At 32.8% G+C, this 19,032-nt stretch overlaps 1 protein-coding gene across 1 annotated transcript in view; it reads left to right on the top strand.

The window, feature by feature from the left end:
- Positions 1 to 19,032, top strand: part of LOC134723456 (uncharacterized) — a 78,883-nt gene that overhangs the window by 47,531 nt on the left and 12,320 nt on the right. The window contains exons 2-7 of the mRNA XM_063587066.1: positions 3,199 to 3,495; positions 7,840 to 8,125; positions 10,380 to 10,664; positions 13,008 to 13,316; positions 15,835 to 16,113; positions 18,141 to 18,431. Of these exons, the coding sequence (XP_063443136.1) occupies positions 7,891 to 8,125; positions 10,380 to 10,664; positions 13,008 to 13,316; positions 15,835 to 16,113; positions 18,141 to 18,431 (1,399 nt within the window). The 5' untranslated portion in view covers positions 3,199 to 3,495; positions 7,840 to 7,890. The remainder of the gene's footprint in view (positions 1 to 3,198; positions 3,496 to 7,839; positions 8,126 to 10,379; positions 10,665 to 13,007; positions 13,317 to 15,834; positions 16,114 to 18,140; positions 18,432 to 19,032) is intronic.

The following is a 19,032-nucleotide window of genomic DNA, read 5'->3' as shown; positions in this document are numbered from 1 at the left end:
TCTGATTGGTTCTCTGTTTAACTTTTGACTCCACCCAAAGGCTTGTGTACCTTACCTAATAATGATTTCATGGTTGAGCACTCAAGGAAGCTAACCAAAAAATCTACCTGCAGCTTTATACTCGTTGGAATCTGCTGTAATATTGTGTATAAAAAGAAGAAGTTATGTATGTTCAGTTGAGAATATTGAAGATCAATTTCTGCAGAGGATGATGATTAATTCTGATTAAATGGTACATAATAACTTGACTATATACATGTTATATTTATTATAAACAAATAATTTTAAAATTGAATGTTTTCGAATATTATAATTTTATTTTTGAAAATAAATAATCAGTCCCTTGCTTTAATGAAAATAGTGGAGAAAGTAGGTAACCTTTCCTCTCAGTTTACAGAAATAAATAACTAATAAAAAAAAAATTCCTGCCCCTCCCTCAACCCAGAATATCAAATCGTCGTCCCCTTAGTATCGCATATCGATGCGTTGCATGGGTTTCTACGAAAATGTCACAATAAAACCTTATTTGATCGATAAAGGAAGATGTGGTATGAGTGCATGCCTATGAGACAACTCTCCATCCAAGTTAAATTTTATAAAAGTAAACCATTATATATATATATATATATATATATATATATATACAACTCGTCTAAACATCAACCCAACAATGTTAGATCTGTAAATTTGCATTCGCAAATTTTTGGTTCTTCCCTCGCCGGGATTCGAACCCATGCTACTGTGATATCGTGACACCAAATCGCCTGCACTGCAGCCGTCCCGCTAGACCACACGACCACCTGGGCTCTCATAAAAAGAGCTTTCGGTGGCCATATGTTACCTTTCCACGTCAGTTTTAATCTAGCGGCGTACTACAGTACATGATATATAAGGCATGAAGATGTTATTGTTACAGATCAGCTAAATTATCTATAGTAAAGGATCCTACAAATTAATGTAAGATACAGTCACAGAAAATAATTATATTCATAAGTACGTCTGAGTCAGTGACAACCCTACAACAGATGTATCCATCGGATCGCCATCAATGATGGTGATACATGGCTGTGTACATAATGTATATACAACTCGTCTAAACATCAACCCAACAATGTTAGATCTGTAAATTTGCATTCGCAAATTTTTGGTTCTTCCCTCGCCGGGATTCGAACCCATGCTACTGTGATATCGTGACACCAAATCGCCTGCACTGCAGCCGTCCCGCTAGACCACACGACCACCTGGGCTCTCATAAAAAGAGCTTTCGGTGGCCATATGTTAAGGTAACGTGGAAAGGTAACACGTTACCTTAACATATGGCCACCGAAAGCTCTTTTTATGAGAGCCCAGGTGGTCGTGTGGTCTAGCGGGACGGCTGCAGTGCAGGCGATTTGGTGTCACGATATCACAGTAGCATGGGTTCGAATCCCGGCGAGGGAAGAACCAAAAATTTGCGAATGCAAATTTACAGATCTAACATTGTTGGGTTGATGTTTAGACGAGTTGTATATACATTATGTACACAGCCATGTATCACCATCATTGATGGCGATCCGATGGATACATCTGTTGTAGGGTTGTCACTGACTCAGACGTACTTATGAATATAATTATTTTCTGTGACTGTATCTTACATTAATTTGTAGGATCCTTTACTATAGATAATTTAGCTGATCTGTAACAATAACATCTTCATGCCTTATATATCATGTACTGTAGTACGCCGCTAGATTAAAACTGACGTGGAAAGGTAACATATGGCCACCGAAAGCTCTTTTTATGAGAGCCCAGGTGGTCGTGTGGTCTAGCGGGACGGCTGCAGTGCAGGCGATTTGGTGTCACGATATCACAGTAGCATGGGTTCGAATCCCGGCGAGGGAAGAACCAAAAATTTGCGAATGCAAATTTACAGATCTAACATTGTTGGGTTGATGTTTAGACGAGTTGTATATACATTATGTACACAGCCATGTATCACCATCATTGATGGCGATCCGATGGATACATCTGTTGTAGGGTTGTCACTGACTCAGACGTACTTATGAATATAATTATTTTCTGTGACTGTATCTTACATTAATTTGTAGGATCCTTTACTATAGATAATTTAGCTGATCTGTAACAATAACATCTTCATGCCTTATATATCATGTACTGTAGTACGCCGCTAGATTAAAACTGACGTGGAAAGGTAACATATGGCCACCGAAAGCTCTTTTTATGAGAGCCCAGGTGGTCGTGTGGTCTAGCGGGACGGCTGCAGTGCAGGCGATTTGGTGTCACGATATCACAGTAGCATGGGTTCGAATCCCGGCGAGGGAAGAACCAAAAATTTGCGAATGCAAATTTACAGATCTAACATTGTTGGGTTGATGTTTAGACGAGTTGTATATATATATATATATATAGGTCAAGGTATGGCCTTTAACACGGAACAGTTGACCGAACATTGGCTCAGACCGAACAGCAAGCTATAAAGGTCCCCAAAAATTACAAGTGTAAAACCATACAAACGGGAAAACGGTGAAACTTGTGTTTTTAGTATCCCAATGTCAACTACTTTAAAGTTATATGAAACGAGTGACTGGTGAAAAATAATATTTATCCCATTCTTTAACCAATGCATAAATATACCCTTAACTTAGTCTTCTGTGCACGATTTTATCATTTTTTACGCAAATATATCGTATAATCGTCAATTTTTTGCTCTCTGTCTGTTATGATCTAACAACTATGGTAGCACAATAAATGCCGTTTTTTGACTCCGAAGTTTCCGATTCTCTCCTTATAGTAAACAATCAACAACAAAAAAATGGATAGTGAGCACGTGTTTTACATGTACAATCAAATAATAGTGTATTTCAGTGACAGATCTATGCGTATTGCGATCATCGGATTTTTACGAGAAGGTTCACGCTAAGGTCACTTTGCATAAGGAAATTATGTCGGTGAAATGCTTCCTGGAAGCAAGCAACTAAAAAAGTAAACTTTTTCTAAATGTGGACAAATCAAAGAATGTTCTTCAGGAAAAAAAAATATATGTACATAAGTTTAATAAGGAAAACTATTCATTTTCTTTTTATAAAAAAACATATGCATCATTTTGAAAGGTGTTATACTGTATTAGGTATGTTTCATTGATGTACAGGCGATATTGTTTAACTGTTTGGGATATTACCATTGCAATTATATTTGTAGACACTACTTATACTGCCAAAACCAACCAAAATGTTTCCTTATCATGGACGACCAGCCTGACCGATTTTTTCAGTGTTCAGAAACACTCTCCGAATTCAGATGTATACACCATTTATGACGTCACGGGCGGAAGTATCGTTAGAAATAGCATGACGAAGAAATACATAATTAACACAATGACAAGGGATGTTCAGGTCATAAACATTACGATCATCGAAGTCAACACGTCTGATGCTGGGTTATATACAACACGGATAGATAGACATGTGAATGGATGCTGTTTGTTAGTTGTAAATAGTATGTACATTGTATCATTTTAGGTTTTAGATAATTCCGCATAAAACATGTAAAAAATATTCCTGTACAGGTAGGAATACTTGCTTTTTCCATGGGGTGTTTTTGATAAGGTTTAAATTTGAACAGGATGAGTGCTACATTGTACTTTGACTCAGAAAAGTACTTATGTCTAAAATATGTTCGTTTTACAGTTACTGTAATAATAGAAATTTTCAACAACAAACAGATTATCAATGATAATATTTAGATCTTTTAAATAATTAAGAGATATTTAGGTCCACAATTTGTATATTTAGATACTTTATCAATCCAATACACTGAATGCCAAATATGTTGGGCTGTGTCTTTTCAATCATTGTATATTACATAAGTATTTGTTTATTGCAATCAGAACAAAAAAGTTGTAAAAAACTATATCCAACAGTGTAATAAGTCAAGGGTTTAAATTCAGTAAAAAATCTCCCATTTATTGTGATGCTAATCTATGTCTCGAATTAAATTTATACCTGATTTACCTTTAGGAATTAGAAGCTTTTATATATCATACCAAGCGGCAATTCTGGGTATTCATACGACCTTGTTTACAAACAGAATTTAGTCTGAACATTCGAACGTAGTTCCTTTACTGATCCCCATTACTTTTCAACCCTGAAGTAAAAATATTAAGTACATTTAGCATTATTATTTTTTTTTTATCAAAACCAGCTTTGATTCATCTATCAAAAAATATTTGTTATCTACCAATCAGAAGAGCACAGGACTTCAGTTGTAAACAGAAAGCTCAACCCGAAATGGGCGGTACAAGATGACGTATATTTATTTACTGAATTTACGCTTCAGTTTTGAAAGAACAGTAAAGGAAGTATCTATTTGTAACAAATACAAATTACGCAGTACGTAAAACAATTGTGCATTCCGCATCAGCATGCAGTCATCAACACATTTAAGTTTGTACCACCGAATATATCCTTTCTTTTCCACATGTTTCATGCAACTCATAAATAGTTTCCCTTTATCAATAACGGTTTGTAATTTTGATACAAGTTAAATAATATTATCAAAAAAATTGAAATTTTGTTAATATTTTAAAAACATGATAATGTAGCATTTTCGTGTGTTACTTAAGTATTTATTAATATAAATCTTATTAAGGTAACAGGGGGTCTAAATGTTTGAAGTAAGATTTTTTTTAAACATTTGCAAAAGACTTTTGGATCAATGTTCTTTCAAAATTCAGTATCAAACTAGAGGCTCTAAAGAGCCTGTGTCGCTCACCTTGGTCTATGTGAATATTAGACAAAGGTCGCAGATGGATTCATAACAAAATTGTGTTTTGATGATGGTGATGTGTTTGTACATCTTACTTTACTGAACATTCTTGCTACTTACAATTATCTCTATCTATGATGAACTTAGCCCAGTAGTTTCAGTGGAAAATTGTTCAAAATTGACTTTAAAGGACAATAACTCCTTAGGGGGTCAATTGACCATTTTTGTCATTTGACTTATTTGTAAATCTTACTTTGCTGAACATAATTGCTGTTTACAGTTTATCTCCATCTATAATAATATTCAAGATAATAACCAAAAACATCAAAATTTCCTTAAAATTACTAATTCAGCTGCAGCAACCCAACATAAGGTTGTCCGATCTATCTGAGAATTTCAGGGCAGATAGATTTTGACCTGATAAAGAATTTTACCCCATGTCAGATTTGCTCTAAATGCTTTGGTTTTTGAGTTATAAGCCAAAAACTGCATTTTACCCCTATGTTCTATTTATAGCCATGGCGGCCATCTTGGTTGAATGGCCACGTCGCCGGACACATTTGTTAAACTAGATGCCCCAAAGATGATTGTGGCCAAGTTTGATCTAATTTGGCTTAGTAGTTTCAGAGGAGAAGATTTTTGTAAAAGTTAACGACGACGGACGACGGACGACGCCAGACGCCGACGCCGGACGCCGGACGCCAAGTGATCGGAAAAGCTCACTTGGCCCTCTGGGCCAGGTGAGCTAACAAGGGGCAATGGACCTTGATTTTTCACTGAAATACATTGAAATGCACAATATCGTGGTGATTTAATATTGGCTATATAAAGAAAACGCATTGTCCGTTATGGGGAATCATTAAAAGATAGAATTTGCTAACATCTAATGATCGAGAGAATTGCTTTTCATTAATACTAAAATGAAATATGAAATTAGTATATGGGATCACAGGCCTTATTTTGATGTGAAAAAAAACACAAATTGAGATATTAAAGTCGATAAATTATCTACCACTGATTTAAGAAGGATTTTTGTTCTTCAAATTCTAAATACACATAACGACATCTTTTTTGTGATAGTTAATCTTTAAATTTAAGTGTATATATATACCCAAGATATTTTTGGTGAATTGAATAATGTGGTAAAAAAATAATTCAGAAAAAGACAACAAATCTACCATTAACAATTTCATGAACGTACAGCTTATACATGTTAGATATATCTTTCCAATTTAAAAGTCAATCAACAACAGTTCATTTTGACCTTGTTCAGCTGTACCGGTCTCAAGCGTATGTAGTGGGTTTAAGTCGTAAATATACAATCCCCTATCTGATCAAATAAAATCATGGTAACTCTTACAGTATAAATTTGCTGTTTCTGCGTAAAGAACATAGCAATTAGAAGAAAGACTCATGTTATAATAGCCTGCTGTCACACCTATTTGTCTTTATATTGACCTTGATTGACACATTTTTTTTGTATTTTCTACCACGGATAACCATTTTATTTGTATTTTTTTTACAAATTTCCTAGCACTTAAAAACCTGATATTTTGAATAACGTACTCGGGAAAGAGATTTAGATTTGGTTTATGTAACTTAGTCCCCTTCCCCCCAAAAAAAGTATTCAAACGAAAAATAAAAAAGAAAGACAAATCTATTGTAGAAAATATCTAAACTTTCTCAGCAACAAAACGAAATAAAGATTTTATGTATAAGAATCCGTTTTTAGATGGAGGAGTTACCTTGTCACTATCTTATGGTGTTCGTATATCTCAACTTGTTTGATTCGCTCGTGCATGTAACAACGTCTTTGATTTTAAAGAAAGAAATCTCTGTATTACTGAACAATTATTATACCAGGGTTTTCGATATCACTCATAGTCAAAACATTTACTCTATTTTATCATCGGTACAAGGACATCATTCGTAAATTTAAATCAACATGCAGACAGCTTATACGTTCAGGTATTTCACATCCAATCTGTAATTTATAATGCTGATACCTTAGATAACTGTTGTTTGGTAAAATTCGAACCGAAACACAAAAATGCTACTATTCACCTCAAAAGCTAACCAAACCATTAAACAGGCATATTTTGAAATTAATATTGATTCACTCATAGGGTCTTTGCATCGAAAATAATCACATTTTTTATAAAACCAGTCGTTACCTTGATAAGGGTTATGTTCGTGTCATATATTTTATGATGGTATGATATTAAACCCCTAATGGAAGGAGTTGTGATTTTCATATGAAAAAGACAGAATATTTCAATCAGTTTAATTGAGATTTGGAGCTTGTATGTCAGTCCTTTGTTAAGTTATGAATTATTGTCATTTTGCTTAGTTTCGTCTGTTACAAACGATCCTATTCTGACGTCAGACTCGGACGTCTTTAAAGCTGAGTTTTACTGTGTGTATTGCCGTGTTTTCGTTTATTCTTCGTTGGATATATGTCGAAGGGGGGAGGTTGAGATCTCACAAAAATGTTTAACCCTACGCATTTTCAAGCCGGTTCAAGTTTGTAGCCTCTGTTCTTGATTATTCTTTGATGTTTTATTTTGGTTCATTTATATGGTTCAAATTTTGATTGACGTTCATTTTCACTGAAATTGTATACAGTTTTATTTGAGGCCAGCTCCCGGTGTTGCATTTTCTCGCTCTGTCGAAGATCCTTTTGTGGCTTTCGGCTGTTTTATGCTCTTTAGTCGGGTTGCTGTCTCTTTTAATATAAAATTTTTGCTATACAAGAGGACGTTTGTCTAGCAATACAATCAGGTTCAACCCACCATTTATTCTTTAAATGTCATGTACCAAGTAAGGAATATGGCAGTTGGTATGAAATAGTTCGTTTCTATGTTTGCTGGCGTTTGATTTTGTTGCACTAGTGTGTTTCTGTTGGTCCGTTGTTATAATCTTTATGTTGATGTGATTTCCTTGGTTTAAATTTGTAACCCGGATTTGTTTTCTCTCAATCGATATATGACTTTTATCAGCGGTATACCACTGTTAACTTTATCTGACACATTCTCCATTTCCAGTCTCAATTTTACTTGTTTACAAATATTTCAGCACAACCAATGAAACCAACGTTGACATTTCATCCTATGCGTCCTTTCGTTGATGGTAAGATTACCTTTAGCTGTAATTCCTCGATGCAACGGTGGCCTAGATATATATATATATTCAAATCTGTCTTATGAATATTTTGGAAACCCTAGAGGAGATATTGTCTACAACACTTTAACATTACAAACACTTACGAAGTCGGATAAAGGAAAACAAATATCGTGTAGGGCTTCTAGTGATCTAGGACAAGTTTCTAGCATGAGTGATATGGTTACTCTGGATCCTTTCTGTAAGTATGATGAAGTAAACGTGTTTAGTGCTAACTGTATTGTCATTGAGATGTGTGTAGCACGTGTATCATACATTTGCTACACATATCGATTATGCAGGGTGAGCATGTGCTAATATTCAATAACTCATATTATTGTATTAGTTTTATTCTGCTACTTCATTGTACTTGAACGTATTATAAGATTTCCTTTACTTAATTGTGTTTACTTTCTGACGTATATATTTTTAGATTCTGTAGTTTACCACGAAACAAACAACTAACTACGCTTTGAAGATGAAATAAGAATAAGCAAAGATTTTTTTGTAGAACAATCCTTTTAATTTTTCCTAGATAATCATAACGGTATTGAATAACTCAGTTAGATATGGACATATCTGTTAAATTTCTTTCTTCACTGACTTTAACACTTTAGATATAAGGAAAACAATATTTGGCGCGCCTAATTGACCAATGATACATATGTTCAATATAGTAAGGATAATTTGTTTGTGTGTGTCTACAATTAAATAAATTGTAACCCATCCAAACACCCATAAATTCTAAACAAAACCCACATTTATCCCACACGTACAAATTATGATGTTTTATTTTACGTCTTTGATTGCGGGCTTTTTTAACATGTTAAATATGTCGGTTTGTTTGACGATATGTCCTTATCTAATGATATTTGCAGTTAGTGTTCAATTATATCAAATGGATTTTTTTTGGGCTGAAAGACGACTAAATGTGCCCTCATTTTGTATCAATGCAACCCATGCTATATAACAGCACCATGATATTATAAGACAATTACCTACGCCTACATAATTAAACAACTCTATTTTGTTTGCATAAGGAATGATTACTTGGTGCAACGATTCTGCTTTTAAATAGATCGAACATTGCCTTCATTTGAAAGAAGTAGTTGAACCTTTATTTTGGATAATTGATATAAAGATATACTGATACATAATTATCCTGATAATTCATGTAAAAATAGTATTTGATCAAAATTTATTTCAGATCTCAATTTTAAAATAGACAACTACACATGCAAATTCAATTTCACCTACTGTAAACCAACTTATTTTCGCGACTTTTGCAAGTAGAAAAATAACGCGAATATAAATCGTCGAGAATATGTACAACTTGGTTCTTTCCTTATTAAACTTCATCAAGTAAATCAGAAAATGGTGAAGTTGTCAAGAAAGGGTGAAACGCGAAATAAAGTATCTGCGAAAATAAGTTGGTTTACAGTATATCTTAGATTATAATTGATACTGCATTCCTCTCACTGTATTTTAAGTTTTATTCTCAGTTTCAATGTGAAACCCTAAGAGTATCTGTGCTTTTTCCAATCAGTGATAACAATTTTGCTTAAGCAGGAATGTTTGAATTTGTAGTTACGTCTCTATCAAAATTACCCTCATTTTCCAGCGGGAGTCCCAATGTCCCTCCTTTCATCCCAGTCAAACCCTTTTATATATTTGTAATTTGTTCACGTCCTGAAATTGCAATAGATATTTGCCACTGTACATGGTTATCATATTTATTTTTCTGTTAAAAATCTGTATAATAAGAATTTATTGCTGTTTTGTGGAAAATGTATAGGAGATGATAGATAACAATGAGTGAAATCATTCAGAGAATCTATGTACATAGCGTTGGATTATTGTAGCAATAATTGCGACGTTTAGACCAAAAACAAATGTTTAATTTTAGCTTTATTTAAAACACAATGTGAACTGGGGTTACATTGTATTATATCCAGCCAACAAAAGGTAGTAAAAAATCAATAAAGTGCAATAACTCTGTGAAAAAGCAGAAATATGAAGTTTTGTATCCATTGTTTCGTCCTTTGATATACATGTAGTTCAACGTTCAAATTTGTCAGTTTTTACAGACTTTACAGTTTTAAATTTACCTTGTAATTCGGTACTTTTGTTATATTTATTTTCACATGTTTCATCAGAACAAAAAAGTATCGTTTAATTGCTGCCAAAAAACGTGAGGTCTTTTAATGCCAATAATAGCTTATCATTGAACTTTTACAATTACTGCTTACTTGCTTTACTGATCACCGCGAAATAGTAGTAGGCTACTACTATTTCGAGGCATGAAGACAACCATAGTTTTGTCTGCAAAGTATTTGGCAATTTAAAATGTATTGACAGTCCCTAGATGTTTGTCCAGTGAATGGCCCACAGTTTCGTTCAGTGAATATTTCTCAATCGTATCATTTTTTATATATTCTATTAAATTGATTTATAAGTTGGTCCTGACAATGTAGTCCTGAAACCAGCATATACAGCTATTAATGTAACGGAAGGAACTACTTTAGGCCCTTTACTTTGTACTGCATTATGCTACCCGGAATGTTTATTCAGATGGGAGATAAATATAAATAGAACAGATAGAAATGAAGTCTTCATTTCAAACAAGTTTCTAGCAGTGGCAGACATAAAACAGAATCAGTCCGGGATCTACCGTTGTGATGTTGTTCATCCCTATGATAAAAGACGTATGCGTGGAAGAGATATAGCGGTTAATGTACAGTGTAAGTATCAGTTTACCTATAAAAATCAAGGTAAATACATTATGTAATAACAATAATTTGTCGACAGGGTATGCATATATTGCAAATGCTTGCCATGAACACTCACACTAATTCCAAAAGTCATATTCTAAAATAACGCAGTACCGTTACAGATCGGACGAAAGTATTAGTATTAAAGATCTACAGATCAAAAGAACGAAAACCTCACGCTAGTGAACTGGGAAACCTACACATCGTATCGATAAACCGATTGGTAGTGAACGTACGATTCAAACTTATGTAGTTTGGATTTCAGTATTTCGTCCACAAAACTCGGTTATCGTAGATTTAATATATAGTATGTTTTGTGTGAACATTCACAAGGATAATGTATTATCTGAGATGTGTACCCCATAAAATGAAGCATATGGTATTTTACATGTTTCAATGCTGAAATCTTGATTGTTGACAATTTTACAGATGAATATTCTGCATGTTCTGCTTTTATATAGAATTCGTTATTTCTTTTTCACTGGGATATATGAGCTGTGAGCACTCATTGAAATGTTGGCTAATTAGTTACTAAAATCTTTAATTTAGCTAAAAGGGATATTTAAAAAGATGCACCACTTTGTGTCTTAAAGAAGGTTCTGAATTACTTTTCCTTCATATAAGTATAAACACAAGTCGGCTAGTAGTGGTGAATAATTAGTACCAGTTAGCCGTATCTGCTTCCTATTTAAATGTTACGTCACAAAAGTCAACAAATATGTCGTTATTCAAACGGTCCGGCATAATAGTGTTGCACAATTCCGAAAATGATATAAAAACAAAGAAATGTGTATGATTACCAACGAGACAACTATCCACCAAAGTTCAATTGAACATTGTTGAAATGGATGTTAATAGAGGCAACATAAGTATACCGCTGTTCGAAACTCATAAGTCGATAGAAAAAAATAAAATAAGTAATTATAAGCAACTATACCATGCATACGGCCTTCAACAATGTTAAAAATCCATACCGTATAGTAGATTATAAAAGGCATAAACCATATTAAATAATTCAATTGAAAAGACTAAAACCTTAATTCGTGCGAAACAATGTTTGACCCAACAAAAATTTATAGTGAGATTTTTGGTAAGACCTTGGTTGATATCAGTTTTTATTAAAACTTGTGTGTTATATTGCAATTTCATGTTCTAAATGTGTATAGCGCATTGTTAAAGCACAACTGCGTTTTCGGCTTAAGAAGGATAGAAGATACAAACTTCTTCATTTGTCAACTAATTAAAATAATTGTGAAGGCTTCATAAACTGTAATATTGTTGAAATATTGGGGTCAACTTATCATACTTCCTTCACAACTTTACAGGCGAATTGACATATATGACGGAAATGAGATATCTTAAGCCTCAACAATACAAATTTAGTATTAACAACATGAACAATATGATTTAATTTTAACGTTATAAAACATCATATCTCATGGTAAGGATGACTGTTTCGGCAGATTGAATGCATATTCAGTACGTGAATATGTTAACAATATCAATATAAACCCAGCTTTTTAATAGACCGACTATTTTAGCATTTTATTTACATGCTTCAAATGTAGTTCACAAGGTAAAGATGCACACAAATACATGTCATCATACCCTGATATATTATTCTGACTCCGAGCATACCAGTCTTTGTTCTCAATCCAAATATCAATTGATTATCGAAAATGCAGAAAATACTAATGAAACAGATTTTTGTTTGACATGCCCGGTTTCGGACCAAACACCTCCCGAACCCTATCACGAGACCCAGAAACGATTGAATCTCGTTGGTGAGCGTGATGACATCTACATAAGCTCGTATGTACGTGTTTTCCACATATTTCATCTTTGAATATGTTTCTGTGCAATTATTGTTTCTTTGTGTGTACACTCAGACGGTCAATCGTAAATATAACTACACTCAGGTTGGTAGCCATACAAACGTTTCTGCTAATTATGCCAATGAAAATGCATTAAAATTATGCTTAGATAAAGTATTTCCTACATTAAATGTTATTATCATGAAAATAACACAAACCTGTTTGTACACCGCAAAAATATTTGCAAAATGTGTATGCGGTTCCATCAAAATATCAAATTTCAGAATCAATTAATATGCATAACATTTACCATAATTCATAAAACAAATGACCTTGAAAGTAGTTGAAATTTTTGACGTGCAAATATCAACGAGAGAATATAAGCATTATTGTTAGTCCACACATTATTTTCTGCTATTACAATACAAATATTTACCAAAGTAAAGAATGGTTTATCATATACAAGTTTTTTTTAGAAATGATGTCTGTTTTGTTGCAGATTCTCCAAAAATTAGAGCATTTTGGTTAAGTGATAAAAGTGAGATTTATGTGAGTAACCCTACAACCTATAGTTTAAATGAAGACGTTTTACCAAAGTTGACACTGCGTATTGAAAGTAACCCAGATCCACAATTAGTATTAAGCTCATCTACGGTGAGTTTTCCACCATTGAAATATACCAAAAGTGATGCTAATTTTTCTTCAAAACTACCTTATTTAACATGTGAAGATTCTGGAAATTTTACTATACAAGCGGTGAATGGAATTAAATATGGAGATAACAGGACAATCACCTTTGTAATAAGATGTAAGTTTAAAATACAACTGTCAACTATGGTTCAATTTAGGAAAAAGGTACGGAATTGCATTTATGACATAAGGAACTCATCCGTTATATCTGTGAAACGGATATACCATTATGGTCAACCAGCTCGTGAGGGCGTCCGTAAAACTTACGAAGGGATAAATAGTTTAAAAATAAGGGGATGGTTTCTATACTTGATAATTTTCGAACGCATTATTATTGTTTCACTGATCTGTGTTATAGTTATACTAAGCGGACAATCATCCTAGTTGTACCATATCTTTTGTTCTTACATGCGTCTTTATCAAGTTTTCAAAAAATGTTAAGACTCACAATCCATCAAAACCTAGGTGTAAGTGTTTTACTTAACACCACCTAGAGACATAGATAAATGATTATTTAAAAAAAAGGAAGATATGATATGATTGACAATGGAGAGCAAAAGTCTTGACATATTGAAAAACAATTATTCTGTGAATTCATTACCATTCGTGATATACCAATGTTTGTTGATTTCTTGGATAAATAGATATAGGAAGATGTGGTATGAGTGCCAATGAGACAACTCTCCATCCAAATAACAATTTATAAAAGTAAACCATTATAGGTCAACAAAGGCCTTCAACACGAAGCCTTGGCTCACATCAAACAACAAGCTATAAAGGGCTCCAAAATACTAGTGTAAAACCATTCAAACGGGAAAACCAACGGTCTAATCTATATAAAAGCGAGAAACGAGAAACACGTATAAATTACATAAACAAACGACAACTACTGTACATCAGATTCCTGACTTGGGACAGGTGCAAACATTTGCAGCGGGATTAAACGTTTTAATGGTACCAAACCTTCTCCTTTTTTCTGAAACAATAGTTCAACATCACAACATAAAAAAACACACGATAAAATAACAATGGGAAGGCTTAACTCATCTACAAACGTAAATTAACCCACTATGAACGAATATAAAATATGCAAAGGTGAACCACGTTTTCAAATGTTCAACGATTTGCAAATTTACTATAGGCTTGTATGCAACTTCTACCAAAGTAACAGAATCAAATATCCATGAACATATACATTTTACTCAATTCTACTACATGTAGTATTGGAACAGGTATTCGATAAAATAAATAAATCGACAATATATCATTTGCTTAAAAAAATGTTAATAACGATAAAATTCGTATTCAAACATGGAGAAGATAGCATAGGGACAATCATGAATCATTTAAGCTTTTAAAGAAATATACTTCAGTCGTTGAACATTTATAGAATAGCAATAGTTGTGACAATCTATATTATGCATTTATTTTCATCACGTAATTTGTTAATTTCAAATCATGCAATACAGTGGGATATTAGCTAATTAACATCTCTGTTTTTCTACAAATCAATTTTATGTTGTACATGTCTCAGCGCAACAATAGTCATTCAGTTTCGATAAACAGACAATATTTTATATTGTGCTTTACGGGGAAAAGTGTTGATAGACAATATTCTTATATCAGGCAATATGGCTGCTACAAAGAATGTGGGGTAAATTATTTTAAAGTTAAATTAGAATAGTATATTGTTTCATTGTCTTTTGTTACTACATATTTTAAGGGGGAAAGGACTTACGCTATTATAGTCAAAGCAAACCCGAAGTTAGGCAATTTAATTGATTAGCTTTATTATACTCTTAAACAAATGGTTAATAAGTTAAGCATGAGTTTGAAGTATCTATTTATTCTTAGGTAAATAAAATATGATATAAACAGCTGCGTGAATCAAACTTTTCTTTTTCATTGAACCTACAATTTATGTTCATACACCTAATGATCATCATTAGAAAATGTCACATGTTTTGCATATAACATTTTTTATGGTTACCTATTCTGACATCGGACTCGGTTTTCTTTTAAACTGAGTTTTATTGTGCGTATTGCTATGTTTTTTTTTATATTATTATACATTGGTTAGAGGTATTAGGGTGAGGGGGTTGAGTTCGCACTACACATGTTAACTCCGACGCATTTTGACCCTATCCTAAGTCAGGAGCCTCTACCTTTGTTAGTCTTGTATGTTTTTTAATTTTAATTAATTTATACGTTTTTGAGTTTAGTGTGAAGTCAATTTTCGCTGAACTAGCTAGTACACCATTGTTAGGGGCCATATAAAGACCACCTCCTCGTGCGGGATTTTCTCGCTGCGTTGACGAACCATTGGTATCCTTCGGCTGTTGTCTGCTCTTTGTTCGGGTTGTGGTCTCTTTGACATATTCCCAGTTTTTATTCCCTATTTATAACATGCATAACAGTGGCAATAAAACAAAAACACATAAATGCTCAACAACAGGGATGGTTGAACAAAAAAGATACAATGATCAACAACAGCAAGGAGATATACAAGTCCTGGACAAAAAACGATTACAGATCTTTTGAATACCAAATAAGTTTTATTTTAATGCAAAACATTACCATTTAAGCAGAAAACGAAAAGTCGTAAATATGTTTGACAATTAACAAATGTATCGCAGGTAAACCACGGAATGTTACAGTAGAATCAACCAAAATTAAAACAGAAGTTAACACCAGTGAGATTATAAGGATGCATGTTGTATCATTCCCGGCACCAACTGTAAAATGGCGTCGTGAAACTGGATTCCAGTGGACGGTTATGAAAGATAAATATGATTACAGATATAGAATTCAGTCCAAAATACACATTAAGTCAAAAGTTGACTTTGGCGAATATGGAATAAATATATGCAACAGATTAGGATGTAATGTGCAAAATATAATTTTGACACCAAAAGGTATTTATATTATAGAGTATTGATAATTAATTTTATAAATTATTTCATTAGATATACAAACGTTGTTTTAATGTTGTTGTTGTGATAGCCTTTTCCTCTAGTTGTTGCATGAATTCGCTATATTCCCGAATTCATCGATATACGTATTAAGAACGATTTTAAATGTTGCGTTTGCTCTTTTTGGGAACAATATCTTACCATGTGACAACCTCCTACAGTTATTTCATTGTAATCAGAAGTTCATCTCTGATCTATGGTCAGAAATGTGTTAGGGGTTTGCCTTTTTTACTTTTTAGTATTTTATAAATAAGATATTTTGATACTATTTTATACTAGTTTATAGAATATAATATCAAATAAATAAGTAAACATATGCTTACCAGTTTTATTTCAAATAATAGATTGTGCCTGAACGTATAATAAGATGGCGTAGAGGAAAAATAATATTACAACAATGCATGCTCAGACTCAAACAGGAGAACTTTATATATATAGAATCCAGCAGTAAAATCAAATGCTCTTCAAACGTATTAGCAAGCTTGAGTGGAGGCATTCAGAAGACACATTCTCCTTTTTTTTAATATTTGTGCATAGCATTTCTTCGAAAAATAGTACAAAATGATGTCAATGCATTATCTTTAGCTACATAATGATAATCACGTCGTTCAGAATATTTCTGTTCAATCTGTCTGGATATATCCTTATAGCCTAACGTCTTTGACTTTTAACATTAATCAATAGATCATCTAGATATTTTAAAAAGTTGTTCCCATCAATCAGATATTATAAAGTGTAATATTTGGGGCCCTTTATAGCGTGTTGTTCGGTGTGAGCCAAGGCTCCGTGTTGAAGGCCGTACATTGATCTATAATGGTGTACTTTTTTAAATTGTTATTTGGATGGAGAGTTGACTCATTGCACTCACACCACATATTCCTATATCTATTTATCCTCAAATTAAATATTATAAAGCATTATCCTCAAATTCAAATATCTCGTTAAATTTATTTCTGCAGCAAAGTCTACTTATTGTAATTATGTATAATGTTATAACATAACAATCTATTTACTTCTAAACTAAGTTCAGAAATAACTTGAAAAAAGTATTTACACTTGAAAATAAATACACACAAAGTAATACAAGACAACAAGCTAATTTAAGATTCAAAACTTTTTCTGTTAAACTTAAAACCGCCTTCTCTTATCTCATATGTTCATATTTTATTGATATTCATCAGAAAAATATTCAAGACTTTGATACAAGTCAACGACACTTATGATGAAGGATTCGAATTGCTATTTATAGATCAGACAACACGATAGTAAGAATAAGATGTCATTGAAGTGAGTTTACTGCTTTGTTTCAAAAATAACAAATTTGTTAAAAGACAGTTACAAATTGTCAGAATATACATTACTGAACTAAATAAGCAGTAACAAGTGAAAGATCCGTGTTTTTGTTTTTGAAGATTTGTCTTGTAAATTGAGATTTTTCATACATTTTAATGACACTAAATAAAAACATTGAAACCTTTTTCCGTCTAAAAACTATGAAAAAATAACCAAGATTAACAGCTTTTTAAACTATATAAAATTAAATTATTCAAAGAAAGGTATGAGACATCGGGCACAATCTTTAAATGTTACATCATTGATAAAAACTGGATTCCGAATATCTGACAGTCAAAAACAAGATATGCGAACATCCTTAATGTTAAAAGTGATGCAAGATATATGTTATCCAACATATATTTATATATATACTGACTTTTATATTTGTGATGATATATTCCTGTGTTATCGATATTATGTCACTAAACAGGCGATGAGAAGTATGTTAACACAATGTCAGTCCTTTCTATAATACGACAGACGAAACATATCTTACTCTACTGTATTCCTAATAAAATCAGAGTTCCTGTCCTCATTCACCAACATAATTAACTACAATTTCAAATTGCATAAATTGCAAGTTTCTTGAATAATTCTGGTTTAATGACTTAGTATGCTATACTTTTATTTCAAAGGACAATTCATATCACCGTCTAATGTCTACGTGGTATGCAAAAGCACAACGGCAACTGTTATTTGGATACCCGATTTAATCGGAGGGTTCTACGAGGATTTCTATGTAAAATATACAGATATGAAAATTAATAATGGGTCATCTAACAAAATTCTCTACAATAATACATATCAACATATGGTATATGTAGTTGATGGGTTACATCCAGATAGAAGATATCACTTCACTGTGCTATCTGTTAGCATACTAGGACAACTGAGATCTGAGACTATGGAATGTTTAACAGATGATGGTAAGATAAAAAAGCATAATCAATTATTTTTTATAAAACAGATTTACAACCACATGTAATGACGTAATGTTGTTTATCAAAGGTTATGTATGTTGATCAACAAGGATATGCAATGATTTTGGAAATACTTTAAATCTTTATATAGACTACGAAGTTTAAGAAAAGTATAAGTAAATGAAATACCAGTATTACAGGTTGCGCTTTGTAAATAGAGCCGTTTCTCAAACAACGCCTCTTTTGGGGGAGAAAAAGAATATTCGTAGATAATTAATTTTGTTTATATACTGGTTCCAAGTTCTGATCTGTAGCTTGCATCTCATAGATACATATTTTACCGAATTTGGGAATGTTACCAGTAAATGTACATGTAAATATTGTTTATATTGAAATCTGTGGTAACCCTACAGCATAGGTAGGGGTAGTTAAGAAATTCAGTGTTTGTTTAAACTCTTATAAGTTCGGGGCATATAGATGTGGAATCCATGCCGCACAGACCTAAATTTTGACATCTGAAAAAAATAGCACTGCATATGAACATTCCATTCAAGGATATGATTTTTTTTCTACATTAGATGCATATAGTAATGCTAAATGCTGGTCA

This window comes from Mytilus trossulus, chromosome 6 (genome assembly GCF_036588685.1).
Source record: "Mytilus trossulus isolate FHL-02 chromosome 6, PNRI_Mtr1.1.1.hap1, whole genome shotgun sequence".
Lineage (NCBI taxonomy): Eukaryota > Metazoa > Mollusca > Bivalvia > Mytilida > Mytilidae > Mytilus > Mytilus trossulus.
The sequence above is the reverse complement of the archived record's forward strand: the minus strand, read 5'-3'. Positions and strand labels throughout refer to the sequence as shown.